General features: G+C 40.3%; 1 protein-coding gene across 1 annotated transcript in view; it reads left to right on the forward strand.

The window, feature by feature from the left end:
- Positions 1-14,933, forward strand: part of scn12aa (sodium channel, voltage gated, type XII, alpha a) — a gene marked incomplete at its 5' end in the record, with an annotated part of 33,123 nt that extends 18,190 nt beyond the window's left edge. The window contains 10 exons of the mRNA XM_079453007.1: positions 5,263-5,380; positions 5,463-5,617; positions 6,082-6,255; positions 8,244-8,366; positions 8,678-8,950; positions 9,354-9,407; positions 10,075-10,216; positions 10,305-10,405; positions 10,690-10,960; positions 11,598-14,933. Of these exons, the coding sequence (XP_079309133.1) occupies positions 5,263-5,380; positions 5,463-5,617; positions 6,082-6,255; positions 8,244-8,366; positions 8,678-8,950; positions 9,354-9,407; positions 10,075-10,216; positions 10,305-10,405; positions 10,690-10,960; positions 11,598-12,835 (2,649 nt within the window). The 3' untranslated portion in view covers positions 12,836-14,933. The remainder of the gene's footprint in view (positions 1-5,262; positions 5,381-5,462; positions 5,618-6,081; positions 6,256-8,243; positions 8,367-8,677; positions 8,951-9,353; positions 9,408-10,074; positions 10,217-10,304; positions 10,406-10,689; positions 10,961-11,597) is intronic.
- Positions 14,934-17,116: the final 2,183 nt, after the last annotated feature.

Raw genomic sequence — 17,116 nt, forward strand, 5'->3', positions numbered from 1 at the left:
TGGACATGAATGTTGAATATATCTTTATTGTGAGTGGGTGAGATCTGAGGTCAAAGGTCGACGAGAGGATGCGTGTGTGAAGCACCGGGACTCTTGCAGGGGCATGCGGATTCATAATCTGATAATCTGCTAAATAGACAAGGTGAACCCATCGGGCACCGCATGTCTGTTATATAAGAAAACAGGCTAGAGGAGCGAAGACAATGTGTAAATGTCATAATGAGATGCTGCTTTGTTAGGGGAATAGCAAAATGAGCCCGCATTAGTACAAATTAGTGAACCTTTAATGTTTTAAAGGAACAGGTCACACAAAAATGACTATTCTGTTTAATGTACTCACCCATATTTCCCTTGAAACTCGACTTTCTTCTGTGAAAAACAAATGCAGAACACATATGGACTATTTGAACATTAAGAAACTGCATTTTGTTACATAAAAAACTATCGTAGCTGCCGTGCATAAAGTCATTTTTCTTAAAAGCATATTTTCAGAGTATTATTATTTACATCAAATAATAAAACATTGATGTTTTTATTATAATGAATTGAAATGGGATTGTGGTAAATTTTGTGCTCTGTGTAGTGATCCAGTGGGTGTGCAGTGTATTTAACATCCAAGTCATAAGCCACATTGTCTCTTAATAGTTGCTGTTAAATACTTCTAAATACAATTTGTAGTTTTCTGTTTAATTTATATAGTGCATGCCATCATTTACTAATTTACTAAAATTATTGCTTGGAAAATGAAGTTCATTTGATTCAGATCATGTCAAATGCTTTATGTTTATGAAATTGTAACAAATTGCTTGCAAGGACTATAACAATGTTTTTATTTATCTATTATTTAATCTCTTGATTTCAATACAACTGGAAAACTCAGGAAATCAGTATGCAGTTTTATGAAAAGAAATAAAGTGACACGTTATATATAGCCTCCCTATACACTTGAGCAGGAACCTTCTCGTAAAAGAAATCTTCAGGACTTTCTCCCCCCAAAACTTTAAGATGCGCCTAGTGCCAACGGAGGTCACACTAAATACTGACTATTATTTAGATTCATTTTATTTTGTGAATATACAGCCACGGAAAAATGACTGTTTACGTACGAAATGTTTTACGTAAAATGTTAGTTTATAACAATATTTCTCACAAATGTCAAATATAAATAGCAGAAAATGAGACCTGGACAGACAGGTCAAAATAACAAAAAGGACCTCAAACATTGCTAAGAAAACCAGTTTGCCTTCACAGTAATACTTCTATATGTATTTAGGTTCAATTTTTTATGTGATAACCTCAATTTTTATGACAGTTTTCATGTGTCTTGTTATTTTGTCGGTCTTTCATATCGCTGTATGATGACTTTATGTCACTGCTGAGGTTTGATTTTGTTGAAATTCGACAGACATTGGACTGGAATGACCACATGGACGGTCATTAAAACAACAGACTGTATACTTGACAGTTGACACAATCGGCATGCACACACATCTTTGTAACACAACATGTTGTGTCTCACACGCACTACTTTAAGCACTATTGGATTGTGTTGGCACTTTTGGGCCATAGTAATCTCTAAATCATTTCAAATATGTTTGTGTTAGGACTCTGTCCTTCCTGTCTCGAGCTTTCAAGCTCCCTGGGCAGAGTCATGACATTGCTACGTCTTTCGGGTTTCTGTTGTGTTATGTGTGGAGACATGTGGCTTTATGTTGTTACGTGATGCCACGTGTCTTCCTGTTATGTCTCTCAGCCCCACCCTCCTATCTCTGGTAATTTCTTAAGGGTTTCATTCCCATCGTCTGTTTGGTGTTTCACTTTAATTAGGGTTTTATTCCCATCAGCTGTCACCACTCTCCCCATGTAATCACTCCTCGTTAGTGTCTCCCTTTATATAGTCTTAGTTTCCCTCTGTTCAGTGTCGGTGCATTGTCTTCTGTTGGTGATCACTGGATGTCTTGCTGTTCTGTGGACTTCGTGTTTTGGATTACCTGTTTCTAAATTTGTGGATCTATATAGTTTTTCCTGTAGACCACGTTTTGTCCCCATAGAGGGAAGTGTTTGTTTGCCTTTGTTTTTTTTTGGTTCATGTTTTCCCATTGTGGATGTTTCATTTAATAAAAGTTTATTTACGTTAACCCTTCGTCTGCCTGCATCTGGGTTCTGTCCAAGCCAGTTCGTGACAGAATGCACCGACCCAGAAGAACCCAGCAGGCAGCTCTTTTCGCTGCAAGGTCTCGCCAGCCTCGTCCCCTATGCAGCATTCGCCAGGGGAACTTGGACCTGGATGTGTACCTGGACAGGTTCCTGGAGGCCGCAGGGGAGGTGCTCCTCGGGGAGGAGGAGGTGACTGCGGCGTTCAACAGCGGCCTCAGGGTTCCCCTATCGCCAGCGGAGATGAGGAGGCTGAGACCTCTGGACTTTGAGGGCGTACTCCGGTTCGCCATGAGCCGACCGGAGCCCAGGGTCTCCGTCCTACCGAGGGTCTCTTCTCCGTTGGGCCCAATCACTGAGGGTCTCGCCCTGAAGCTCGGAGTCGTGACTACCTTCTCGGACCCTGCAACCTCTCCACCAACCACCAGTCTTCGGGGCAAGCGTGGAAGGAGAGAGTCCTGGGGGTCCTCTTCGGAGGCCTCCAACGCGGAGCCAGCCCCGTCCTTCACCTCCTTCCTCCAGCCGACTACCAGGCAATTGGCTCGGCAGAAGAGAAAGAGGCAACGGAGGGGGGCACGTAACCCAGCCCAGCCGGCTCTCCTGCCGGTTCTCCAGCCGGGTTTACAGCCAGCGATCCAGCAGGCATCCAGACCTGCCTCTCCGCAGGCGTCCAGACCTGCCTCTCCCCAGGCGTCAGGACCTGCCTCTCCCCAGGCGTCAGGACCTGCCTCTCCCCAGGCGTCAGGACCTGCCTCTCCCCAGGCGTCAGGACCTGCCTCTCCCCAGGCGTCAGGACCTGCCTCTCCCCAGGCGTCAGGACCTGCCTCTCCCCAGGCGTCAGGACCTGCCTCTCCCCAGGCGTCAGGACCTGCCTCTCCCCAGGCGTCAGGACCTGCCTCTCCCCAGGCGTCAGGACCTGCCTCTCCGCAGGCGTCAGGACCTGCCTTTCCGCAGGCGTCAGGACCTGCCTTTCCGCAGGCGTCAGGACCTGCCTTTCCGCAGGCGTCAGGACCTGCCTTTCCGCAGGCGTCAGGACCTGCCTTTCCGCAGGCGTCAGGACCTGCCTCTCCCCAGGCGTCAGGACCTGCCTCTCCCCAGGCGTCAGGACCTGCCTCTCCCCAGGCGTCAGGACCTGCCTCTCCCCAGGCGTCAGGACCTGCCTCTCCCCAGGCGTCAGGACCTGCCTTTCCGCAGGCGTCAGGACCTGCCTTTCCGCAGGCGTCAGGACCTGCCTTTCCGCAGGCGTCAGGACCTGCCTTTCCGCAGGCGTCAGGACCTGCCTTTCCGCAGGCGTCAGGACCTGCCTTTCCGCAGGCGTCAGGACCTGCCTTTCCGCAGGCGTCAGGACCTGCCTCTCCGCAGGCGTCAGGACCTGCCTTTCCGCAGGCATCAGGATCTGCCCATCAGCAGGCATCCAGACCTGCCCTTCCGCAGGCGGATTTCCAGCCGGTGCCTCAGCCAGTTCTCCAGCCGGCATCGCCTCAAACTTTTTTCGCCCTTGGACACACACCTCTCCCTAGCCTTTTCAAGTCCCCGCCGGTCTCGTCCGGTTGTTTCAAGTCTCCGCCGGTCTCGTCCGGTTGTTTCAAGTCTCCGCCGGTCTCGTCCGGTTGTTTCAAGTCCCCGCCGGTCTCGTCCGGTTGTTTCAAGTCCCCGCCGGTCTCGTCCGGTTGTTTCAAGTCCCCGCCGGTCTCGTCCGGTTGTTTCAAGTCCCCGCCGGTCTCGTCCGGTTGTTTCAAGTCCCCGCCGGTCTCGTCCGGTTGTTTCAAGTCTCCTCAACCTGTCCCACCCTTTTCTGGTGTCCCCAAGGTTTGGCCTCCCATTCCTCCACCCCCCCTCCCATGTTTGTTGTTTTTGTTGACCCACCCGAACCCCTTCATAGCCTCCCTTATGTTCCCTTTAGTTTGTTCTGTGTTGTGCTTGTGGTGTTTGTCTTTGTGCTTTTGTGTTTTGGCCCGCTGAGGTTTCTCCCTTGAGACGCCATGGGGCGTTTCTGGGGGCGGGGGTAATGTTAGGACTCTGTCCTTCCTGTCTCGAGCTTTCAAGCTCCCTGGGCAGAGTCATGACATTGCTACGTCTTTCGGGTTTCTGTTGTGTTATGTGTGGAGACATGTGGCTTTATGTTGTTACGTGATGCCACGTGTCTTCCTGTTATGTCTCTCAGCCCCACCCTCCTATCTCTGGTAATTTCTTAAGGGTTTCATTCCCATCGTCTGTTTGGTGTTTCACTTTAATTAGGGTTTTATTCCCATCAGCTGTCACCACTCTCCCCATGTAATCACTCCTCGTTAGTGTCTCCCTTTATATAGTCTTAGTTTCCCTCTGTTCAGTGTCGGTGCATTGTCTTCTGTTGGTGATCACTGGATGTCTTGCTGTTCTGTGGACTTCGTGTTTTGGATTACCTGTTTCTAAATTTGTGGATCTATATAGTTTTTCCTGTAGACCACGTTTTGTCCCCATAGAGGGAAGTGTTTGTTTGCCTTTGTTTTTTTTTGGTTCATGTTTTCCCATTGTGGATGTTTCATTTAATAAAAGTTTATTTACGTTAACCCTTCGTCTGCCTGCATCTGGGTTCTGTCCAAGCCAGTTCGTGACAGATTGTGTCACACACAGAGGAAATCTCATCACAACTGTATTAAGGAGGCCATTGCCGTCTGCCTACAAGAACAATAGAAATGAGTGTGTATTCAGATACAGAACAGCTCTTCAGATCACACCGGAGGTCATGCATTTAAGCGTTTACGGATTATATGCATATGCCAGCAATACAGACCATATGTATGTTGCCATGCATACGTTCTATTAGCTTTCAGTTGTTTGCATGCCCAGAGGATTTGAGTCGAGTCTTTATCTCCTGGTTTGTGTGTACAAAGCTAGGAGCTATGCCAATATATTGTGTTATTAAAACACAAACAATTCTGCAGATACTGTATAATATGTCATAAACGCTATTTCATGGTTCTGAAAGACAGTTCAGCAAAATAAATATTCTGTCTTCATTTACTGCTCTTTATGTCATTCCAAACCGGCATGACTTTCTTTCTTTTGCAGAACACAAACACAAAGATATTTTGGCGAATTATCCCTAAAAGTTGTTTTGTTTACCAGGAAGTGACAAGTCTGTCTGAAGGAAGTACCGTGGACCTGAGGAAACCCGGAGAGGATGAGGAAGAGGACTATGAGATGGCAGATGATGGCATGGAACCAGAGGAGTGTTTCCCCGACTGTAAGAGAAAGATGTAGTGTTGTAAAACCATATGATTGATATGTCTTAATGGTTAGCTCACACTTTCTGTGTTTCTCTCCAGTTTGCATGCGACACTGTAAGTGTTGTAATATTAACACAACACAAGGCCTGGGACAGATGTGGTGGAGGTTGAGGAAGACCTGCTATCAGATTGTGGAGCACAGCTGGTTCGAGACCTTCATCATCTTCATGATTCTTCTCAGTAGTGGCGCTTTGGTGAGGAATCCGGATTGAATCTGATTGAACCCATTTATTTCCTCTTGACATCAAAGTTCATCATACACCTAGATTGTAAATCTTCATAGGTTATCCTTAAAGGGATAGCTCACCCAAAAAAATGTAATTCTTTCATCATTTATTCACCTGGATTTATATTTAGAAATCTGTGTAACACAAAAGAAGATATTTTGAGAAATGTGGATGACCAATGACAACGGAAGTCAATGGGGTTCAGTCAGTGTTGTTTGGTCCACGACATTCATCAAAAAATCTGGATTTGTGTTTTGCACCAGAATGTAAGTCATACATGGAGGAGTAAATTATGAAAGAATGTTTTTTGGGCGAACAACCCCTTACATAAAAACAACAAATTGTTTGCTTTGTGAAGTCTAGAATAAATATTCGAAGAGGAAATTTGTAGCTGGTCTGATTCTTGTATTTTTTGCGTGTTTTCCCGACAGGCGTTGGAAGACATTTACATAGAGCAAAGGAAGGTTGTGAAGGTGATGTTGGAATATGCCGACAAGGTCTTCAGCTACATCTTTGTGCTGGAGATGTTTCTGAAGTGGATCGCTTACGGCTTCAAGAAATATTTCACTAACTACTGGTGCTGGCTGGACTTTCTGATCGTAGATGTGAGTGGAGAAATCTTCTTCTGCTGAACGTTTACTGTGTGTGAGCCTTCTCTTCGCTAAAACCATGTGATTCATTTCACACAAATGTGGTCGTAAGCGATAGATTTACAAAGTGGCATGCGTACGAAAGTGAAATGTCAAATAAGAAGCAATTATTTTTGGCTAGCCAATGGCTAAAACAGGAAGTGTACGACCTAGTCTATGAAGCAAAGGCAATTTTGGAAACGTGTCAGAATAGGAAAACGTGTCAGACGGACACAGAACAGACAGTATATCTTATAAACATATACACAAGTGCAGGCAAACACATTGTACGGTATCAGTGTGTCTCACCCGATGTCACCTGCTCATCTCACCCACACAGATCTCCACACACACCTCTAATGATAGGGTAAGTTCATAGGTCAAAGGTGAGTAAAGGCTCGAACCACAGGTGCAGTTTTCCTCTCGTCCACTCCGAGATATAAAGCCACCGTCTCTTTCTCTGTCTCAGAAACAATGTAAACATATTTATTTCACAATGAAATTCTTTCAATTGGTCCAAATATTATATTTTACGCTGTGTTAGCTTGTAATGCCCCCACAGGACCTTGGCTTTTATATCAAAGTATACTCATTTTATCACCTAATTTTTATCTGGAGAAGATTCAAGTCCTTGAGGACTTTTTTTTACCAGCATGACGTTTTAAACTTCACAATGAGATCATTTAGTCATTTCACATTTATCAGCATATAGGAAACAAACTTACAAATTACAAAGTGAAGCCATTTTTTGCTGAAATCTGCATCCTGGAAAAAAGATGTTCAAGGTGAACACAAAATATTTGACCTGTGCAGGACAATCTTGAATGTAGCTTAATTTTTTCTATAAATTATATTTATTTATGAGTTCATTCATTTGTGTAATGTTCTTTAGTTAGTTTTCTTCTGTTTTGAGCCAGCTGCACATTTTATGTTTAAAATATCTTCTTTAGATATGTTGCAGAAACATATTTATTTTCTTTTTTATAAAGAACTCACAATTTATGCCACTTTACATTACAGATGCTATCGTTGATACCAAAAACAGTTTGGACTACAAATTCCATAAAAAAAAAAAATTATACAATAAAATACATTTGATTTAAAAAAAATCTTTTTAAAACTTAAAGTGATACTTCACCCACAAATGAAAATTCTATCATCATTTAGTAGTTCCAAATCTGTATAAATGTCTTAGTTTTGATGAACATGGAGAAATATATTTGGAATGATGCGTATAATCAGAAAGATTTCGCCCCCCATTGCCCCCCAGTAGAAAAAATACGATGATAGTCAAAAGTGCCCCAGAACTGTCCTATATTATTCAAAATGTCTTCTTGTGTGTTCAACAGAAGAAAACGAATGATAAAGTCATTATGGGAGTCAACAGGGGGGCAATATCTGTTTGGGTACAAGCATTCTTCCAACTATCTTTCTCTACGTTCATCAGAACTAAGACATTTATACAGGTTTGGAACGATTCGAAGGAGAGTAAATGACAGAATTTTCATTTTTGGGTGAAGTATCCCTTGAACTCTTATGCGTATGCATATTGATAATGCATATATTTGAGTATGTGGGATGTACATTGATTGGCATGTACAAATTCACATAAATGTCCATGTTTTGTTGTCATTTCACGTCATTGAAATCCTCGTGTACCTGCAGTCACAGCCCTCCATAACAGAACAGCAGAAGTGTTTTCTCTTCTATCTCACCTGTTTAATCTGCCTGGAGGAATAGAATGGAAACCTATTAGTGGAGTCAATATCATTTAAACATCCCAACAGTGTCTTCTATCAATGTTGTTCTTACATTTTTGCAGTGTAATTGTTTAATTTAGCCAGATTTGATCAAACTACACTTGATGTCAGGTTTAAATAATGAGTTTAGGTCATGAATCGTGGTCACACGAGTACAGAGATTTCTCACATGTGTGTGTGTGTGTCTGTATTTACCCATCGCAGGTGTCTTTGATAAGTTTGGTGGCTAACTCTTTGGGTTACTCGGACTTTGGAGCCATTAAATCTCTGAGGACCCTTCGAGCTCTGAGGCCCCTGAGAGCCCTGTCTAGATTCGAAGGAATGCGGGTAAGTGTTCTGCTTCATCTAAACAAATTTCAACATAAATAAATCCCTAAAAGCATTTTGAAACTAACTGATACGCATTAAATCAAGTTTTATGTAAATAAATATATACGATAAACTGATAAAGATATACAACACAATATAATCCTTACAAAGGTTTTATTTCATCATCAATGTTTCTTCAATCAATGTATTTCAGGTCTATAAGTGGAACCATGTTACTGCCTTAAATAAATGGGAACAACACAGTAACACTACAGTCGAAATATGATTGTTGATTGTATGGTATAACGTCACCGTTTTTTGTCGCCCAGGTGGTCGTGAACGCCTTGATCGGGGCCATCCCGTCCATTATGAATGTTCTGCTGGTGTGCCTGATCTTCTGGCTCATTTTCAGCATCATGGGAGTCAACCTTTTCGCCGGTAAATTTGGGAAGTGCGTCAACAGGACGGGTTACATCCACAACGCGACCCTGGTCAACAACAAGTCTGAATGCCAAGCCTTGAACGACACCGAGTTCTACTGGACCAAAGTGAAAGTTAACTTTGACAATGTGGGTCTTGGTTACCTCTCCCTTTTGCAAGTGGTAAGTCTTGCTTTTTGGTGTTTTCGTTCACATTGTAACATTTATCTAACCCCAAAACTACCTTTGGGGGTCACATTGAGGTTTGTGATGTAACAGCGATTTGTTGAGGAGGCCAAGAAGCCAACGGCTTTAACCTTCCATTTACCTTCAGAAGGGGTCTGTTTATCAAAATAGGTTGTAATTTCTGTAACCATGGTAACAACATCAGAACATGGCATAGCTTAATAGCATTCGTGCTGACTGATGGTAATTCACACAAAGCTTTGGGAAATGCGAAAATTACATGTGAATAAAAAGGCAAGTTTTGCTATGTTCAGCTGTTGGAAGCAGAAAATACGTCTCTTTTAGATAAAAAGATGAAAAGTATTTCAATGAGTATGTACCAGAATCCTCTGTTTTCCAGGCAACTTTTAAAGGCTGGATGGAAATCATGTATGCGGCCGTAGATTCTCGTGGGGTAAGCGTGATCGATTCAAGAACCAAAAGACAGCAGAATTGGCTTTTACAAACTAGTTTTAAAATACATTTGCAAATATTTGCAATTTTACGTTTCTAATACATGCATGGGCAACTTATAACACACCAAAGAAAAACATGTATTCGCGCCATATGACCCCTTTAAGGCTGATTCCACAAAAAATCTTCTCATTTATTAGAAAACCATGCATGTCCTGATGCTTTAAGAAACCAAAACACTGATATGACGAACCTATACAAATGTTTAATGATTCATATTTTTTATTTAAAAAAAACATATTGCCATATCTAGTGCATATTAATTTTGTATTTATAAACACAAAAACGTACACATACACATATACCTATTTAGGAAATATTTACAATTTATATTAACAATTTAAGTTTTTATATAAACGTTTATTAATTTATATATTTTACGGTTTTCTTCATTATGCATGTATGTGATTGTGTTTATAAATACAAAATGAATATGCACAGTGTACAGACCAATATAATGTCAACACAAAGTTTTATTTTAGTTTATTAAATGCGTTATATCGTTTGACAGCCCTAGTTCTTCATAAGAAGTGTGGAATCAAATTTCAAACAACCGTAAAAATTTGCGAAGCAGTTTAGTCCTGAGATTATTTTTACGTTTGCACCAGGTTGAGGAGCAACCCGTCAAAGAGATAAACCTCTACATGTACCTCTACTTCGTCATCTTCATCATCTTCGGCTCCTTCTTCACCCTAAACCTGTTCATCGGCGTCATCATCGACAACTTCAATCAACAGAAAAGGATGATAGGTGCTAATGATTCATAAACGCACATCATTCTTGTTTAAATGTAATGTTTTCATGAAAGTAACAGCGGTGGCGTGTTCTCTGTATTAAGGTGGTCAGGATATATTCATGACAGAAGAGCAGAAGAAATATTACAACGCTATGAAGAAACTGGGATCGAAAAAGCCACAGAAACCAATTCCAAGACCACTGGTAAAATACTGGCTTCTGTTGAGAAAAGAAATAGGTGTATTTCAATGCAAAACCATCAGTATGATGGTTATATGGGTGTTGTTTGCCCGAGAAATATTTTAAAACAGCAAAAGGCAAGCACAATTTTCTGATTCATGGAGCTAAAAGGCTGATTAATTTGTATTGTTTAACAATGGAGAAATGGGCGTGGCTTCCCAAAACCTGAAGTGAAAATAACATTAGTTTAAACAAAAAGCTTTAACAAAGCATTACGCAATACGATAACTAGCATCATTTCTGTCTAGAACATCTTACAAGGCTTCTTCTTTGACCTGGTGTCCAAGCAAGCCTTTGACATCACCATCATGATGCTCATCATACTCAACATGATAACCATGATGGTGGAGACAGACGAGCAGTCGCCTCGCATGGAGTCCATCCTCAACAACATCAACCTGGCCTTCATCGTCATCTTCACCACCGAATGCCTCATCAAGCTCTTCGCCTTCCGCTGCTACTTCTTCACCATCAGCTGGAACATATTCGACTTTGTAGTCGTCGTTCTTTCCATCGTCGGTAAGAGATTATGGGTACAGATCAAAGTCATCAGTAACATTGCTTATACTTGTTTATACTTAAGGTTATTCAAATGACTATGATAATAATAAAAAAAATTCACCTCTTGTTGAACACTTATGCTTAAGTGTTAAGCGTACTTTCAAGATAAATCATAACTCATATACAGTAGTTTGTACTATAGCCGTAAACTCATAAGAAAGAAGAAACACAGATAAATCTCTTTGAATCTCACTTATTTCTCATATACATCACTTAAAGTGATTTAGCGATTAATAAAGAGCAAATAGAAACTTGTTTAAGTCTCATTTGTGTCTCAGATGTTTCACCTGAGTAAAAGAGTCGGACATTTCACAAAATCAGAGTTTCTAAAGAGAACGGTTAATATTATTGAATATCTCAATATGAACTCATCACATTGACCCAATTCCAGATCATTTTTACATTTTTTATTAGAAATAAGCCATTTCAGGAGTGATGAAACACAAGTGAAAACTCAAAACCTTTGCATTCTCCTGAGCTATGAAAAATGACAATAACATTATACTATGGATGGTCATTTTTGTCAACCTTAAAGGTTATTTTTACGTTGAATGATCGACACATATTAATATCTGATGTTTGCTTTGTCTTCCAGGAATTGTCCTGGCTGACATAATCGAGAAATACTTTGTGTCTCCGACTCTCTTTCGAGTGATCAGGTTGGCAAGAATAGGACGAGTTCTCCGACTAATACGAGCGGCCAAAGGAATAAGGACGCTACTTTTTGCCTTAATGATGTCACTTCCTGCATTGTTCAACATCGGCCTCCTTCTCTTCCTGGTCATGTTTATCTACGCCATCTTTGGCATGGCCAACTTCGCATATGTGAAAAAGCAAGGCGGGATCGACGACATGTTCAACTTCGAAACGTTCGGGAACAGCATCATCTCCCTTTTCCAGATCACCACATCGGCGGGTTGGGATAACCTGTTGGATCCCATTCTGAACAATTCTCCAGAAGAATGCAACTCAAACTACGTCAACACCGGCACCATTACGAAGGGCAACTGTGGGAATCCCTCGGTAGGGATCACTTTTTTCGTTAGCTATATCATCATTTCATTCCTGATTGTTGTCAACATGTACATCGCCATTATTTTGGAAAACTTCAGCGTAGCCACCGAAGAAAGTACGGAACCTCTGAGCGAAGATGACTTTGATATGTTCTACGAGGTTTGGGAAAAGTTTGACGTCGAGGCGACACACTTTATCGAGTACTCCAAACTCTCCAGTTTCGCAGACAGTCTTTCTGAACCCCTGCGCATCGCCAAGCCCAACAAAATCAAGCTCATCCAGATGGACTTACCCATGGTGAGTGGAGACAGAATTCACTGCCTGGACATTCTCTTCGCCTTCACAAAGCGTGTTCTTGGAGAGACTGGAGAAATGGACACTCTGAAACAGCAGATGGAGGAAAAGTTCATGATGGCAAACCCCTCCAAGATATCCCACGAGCCCATCACCACCACACTGAGACGCAAGCAGGAGGAAATATCAGCCGCCATGATCCAGCGCGCCTACAGGGGGCACCTGGTTAAACGTCAACTGAAACAAGCGTCATACCTGTACAGACAGATACACAAGAACACACCTGTGGATGAAGAGAACGCTCCGGAATGGGAAGGACTCATCATGTCTATGATAACAAAACACTACGGTCAAAGGAAGGTCGAACCCTCAGAGTCTGTCTACTCGGTCTCCTCTCCACCATCTTATGAGAGTGTTACTATGGCTCCTGTTGAACAGTTCCAGGTGTTAATACCCGTGTCTCATCATTCTGAATCCAGTGAACCTCTCACCTCGGAAGAGACGTATGAGGAGACCTTTCTTTAGGAACTCTTTTTTAAGACTGGTCCTTTTTTAGTATGCGTTCTTTCTTTCTTTGTTTTTCTTCCTGGTGCAAAAACATAGTCTTACGGCAATACAAACTAAACGTCTCCTTTTGGGTGAGAATATGCAACATTTACAACCTGGACAGACAAACGTCACCGTCAGATATGATGTAATAAGGCGAATGTATTAAGGCACACAACAAAACGCATCAATATATCAAAGTGAAGATGTACACAAATATATTTCAGGTGGGCCGAAGGCTTCAGGTGTGTTGCACATATCATGCTAATAAAAGCATCCCATATTTCCTATAAAGCTTATATTTTTTTCAAGGTTAACAAACTCAGGATTAAGTGAGGAATGTTTTTTGTGAACAAAAGACAAGTATGCACGATGATACTACTCTGTTTAATATTTTCATATGTCATGATCCTGCATAAAATATGTACATTTATTCTTAAATGAATTCATCACAGAGAAATAAAAGGAGAGGGAATGATATATGAGCATTTATCAATTTCTATTTTCAAACAGACTTCTTTGTGTTGTCACAAGGGCAAATTGTGACGAAAAGTAAATATATAATAAAATTATCAAATAAATGCATTGAAATAAAATACATAAATAAACATTTCAATAGATTTTTCATACAATGAATGGCAGTCAGTTAATAAGTCTTTTAAAACTCACGGGGAAAGACAAAAATGACATAATCCACATAACTAAGAAAATACTATTACCCAGATTTCTTTCGCTTCTGGTTGACAAAAATGTATTACGCAAACCCTGCAAAGAGAAGGAATGTTCATTTTGAATGTGTACATTTATTTAAGGCTTAGTGGAACAACATATGCAGATCAGATATTACAGACATGAGATTTTAAATTAAAGGAGATTTAGAAAACGAAGAACAAGAAGGAGCTGTCTTACCAAGAAACATTCTTTTAAAATTTGGTGACTGGTTTTATCAAAAAACTTTATAGTTTCAAAGGAAATGTAGATTTAACCAGTCACTTCACAATTTTGAGTACTTTGAGAATTTTGAAGGCAAGGCTTTTTATGAGAGGACATGAAGTGAAGTGGGAGGGATACGGGAGGGGGGCCGGGAAAGGACCTCAAGACAGGACTCGAACTCGGGTGGCCCGAAGTGCAGTTGCGCTACATGTCCGACAAAGACAAGGCTTTTTATACTGCATGAAAGAGCGGTTTAATTTAGCCGAGAGTTGACTTGAGTGGTTCGCATAGATCTCTCGGAGGGAGCCAATTTGGCGGTGTCCCCGGGGAGCTTGCCCTTTCTCCGGCCCAGGGCGAGGGTGTCCAAATCCTCCACAGACCAGCTGGACCTCCAGGATAATCCCAGCGTAAAATAATCACTTGTTTTAATTACGCACAAGTGCGATCGTACTTTAACTCTCTCTCCATCACAGAAAGCCCTTAAAACCGCGACCTTGTAACACAAATGTAAGTGCCAATGTAAAACTACATTTCAGTAAAATCAACTCTTTATATTAGACTTTCATAATGTGTTTAAGTGCTGCTGAGTCAAATGTTATATGTTGTACGTTCTGTACTAGAGAACTATGTTGGATGAGACTTTTAAAATGTTTCAGAATTGTCCCTGTTACCAAGGTTATGCCTGCCTATCTTTTCTATTCAATACACACAGGATAAAGATAGACTAATTGGGTTTAATGAAATGATGATTTTTTAATACTGTATCTACAAATGTGCAGCTAGCATCTATGGAAATCCACAACGTATAACAGCAATGTTTTATTAAGATCCACAGATGCTTTCATTTTAATTCTTACTCTGTGGATCACAAACATCGGCTCTAATGAAAGTGCCTGCATGCGTAATTGATCTGATGTTTCGACTGGGATTAAGCCTGAGCAAAGAAACGCATTATTAAAGATTAAAATACACTATAATTAATTACACAAATGAAACACAGGCATGCTTCAGAGTAAAATCCTCAAAATAAATCAAGCAAACTTTCAAACAGGTTTTACTCTTACTGTACAAAAAACACATTTCTCACACTTGAAACTTTTTGTGTGAATCCCATGTAAATTCTGACATTAAATGCATGGAATATCATGTGGCTTTTCTTTTTTTTCTTTTTAAATAAGACATTGATGGGCACAAGCTCTTATATTTTAAACGGCAAAGGAATGCAGGCCCTGTGATGAGTACCAGAGGAATGGCATGAATCTGCTGAGGAAATCCATGTGTTCACTTTACTGGATTTAAGGATGTAAACATTCTTAATCTGGATGCGTGTTTGTGTTCCCTTTATCTTGCCACTGTGACGCTGTACTGAGGATGAAAAGCTTTGCTTGATTGGTCTGGAATTCCGATTAAGTGTCCTTAAAATAGACTACAAACTAATAATGGGAACCGACTACTAATGTCAGTAAGAAATCTTGCGTTTTGAAAACTGAACGTTTTTTATTTTTATTTGTAATTTATGAATTGCTTGGAAAGTCACTGCCATTGACACAGTAGACCACCATAGTCAAGACGAGCCAACCCAAAAAGTTTATTCCCATATCAGCTTCAATATGTTGCTACGGTCTAGCAATAATACGCTTAATATATATAAGTGTGGGCCAAAACTGGAGCACTTAAAAATCTACTTAAACAGACCGAGGAAGGATTTTGAGCATTCAAAGTGTATATAGTCAAATGCATATTGTAAATCAATTCATTTGTAAAAGATAATTTGTTAAGCAACAAACAAAAACTTTCAGTGTATTTTAAAACCATTAAATTCATTCCTCAAATGACATACGTTAGCGCAAAACAACTCCAAATGATCCAAAAAGCTCTCAAATGTATAAAAACGTATGCACACATGTATATAACCTCCAAACAACAAATCTCTCACTGTGGCTATCTAAAGACACTGTTTAGCCAACAAACAAACCATTGCATTTGTCCAAGCAACACTCGGCAATGTATCTGCTGTTAAAGAATTAATTTCATTAATTTATATGTAACTTTAACTATATCTTAATGATCAATGAATAAATCTTATTTCAACAGTGTTATAATAACCGCACACTACAAGTATACATTGAAATACAAAAGTACAGGTACCGAGTGGCATCCAAAATAAATCTAAAATCATGTTATTTTATTTTTATTTCCAATTAATATCAATCAAACTGTTTGTTTTGATTCAAGCCATAATAACTCAGAAATACAGCTTACCAAGACAACAAAAACTTTATAACAGCTAATAAAAAACATGATATTTGAACAAAAAAGTCAACGGAGTTATCTAATTTTGGAACCAAACTCTTCATATTATAACAAAAAAAAGTAGTTTATTATTAAATAAGAAAAAAAAACCTGTGAAAATGCAAGGAACTGTCCATCTGTTGGAGCAGTGCCGGCTTACAGAGGTTTTGACCTCTCCTGACCCCGGACAAGAGCCCAGCTTATCTGTGCTAAACTGAAATCCAGAATTTCCATGAAACAGTGTTTTATTTTAATTCACTGCACTTGCACACTTGTGTTTGTGTGTAAAAAGACAAAAACGTTCACTTATCTGATTCAAGTTTGTCAACGTGTAGTAGTGCACTAGACTAGAATATCGCTTACAGGCATTTGACAGTTACGCCACGAAGGTTTTTTGTTCAAACAGTCGTTGACAGAAGAAGACACCTGTGACAGTATGAAGGATAACGTTCATTGATGTCTGAGAGATCAGTGAATATTAAACATTTGGGCTCTGTCTGCAAACCTTGTAGTCAACATCTGTTACATCTGGTCACCGAGTCACGTGTTCAGAGATGGTCTGACGTGTGCTGCCCCCTGGTGGTTGTAAGAGTCTCAGCAAGTGTTAAACATCGCATTTTCACTGTTCAACAACAAAATATTACACGTTTTCGGTCGTTAAAATTAGGTCAACATTAAAGGAATAGTTCTTTAGATAATACACACATTTAACATTTTGCTAATAGACAGAGCTTTGTCAATTGAGTCAAAAAGTGATCAATTATGTTATTCAGCAAGCCTTCACTTTCTATTGCTCAATTATAGATGTTATATACCAAATAATTTTCATTTGAATTATATCTCAAATGATGGGCTTTTTACAGAGTGGTGAGACTGTTCTTTTGTTTATAGTGTAATGCTATTTTGGCAAAATAACTTTTAATTATTATTAATTAATTATTAATTAATATTAATTAATTAATTAACATTAATTATTCAATTTGTCAATTTTGCATTATTAGCTTGCTTCATACGCAATGATTTGGCATATCTGTC

This window comes from Barbatula barbatula, assembly GCF_947034865.1.
Source record: "Barbatula barbatula genome assembly, chromosome: 3".
NCBI lineage: Eukaryota > Metazoa > Chordata > Actinopteri > Cypriniformes > Nemacheilidae > Barbatula > Barbatula barbatula.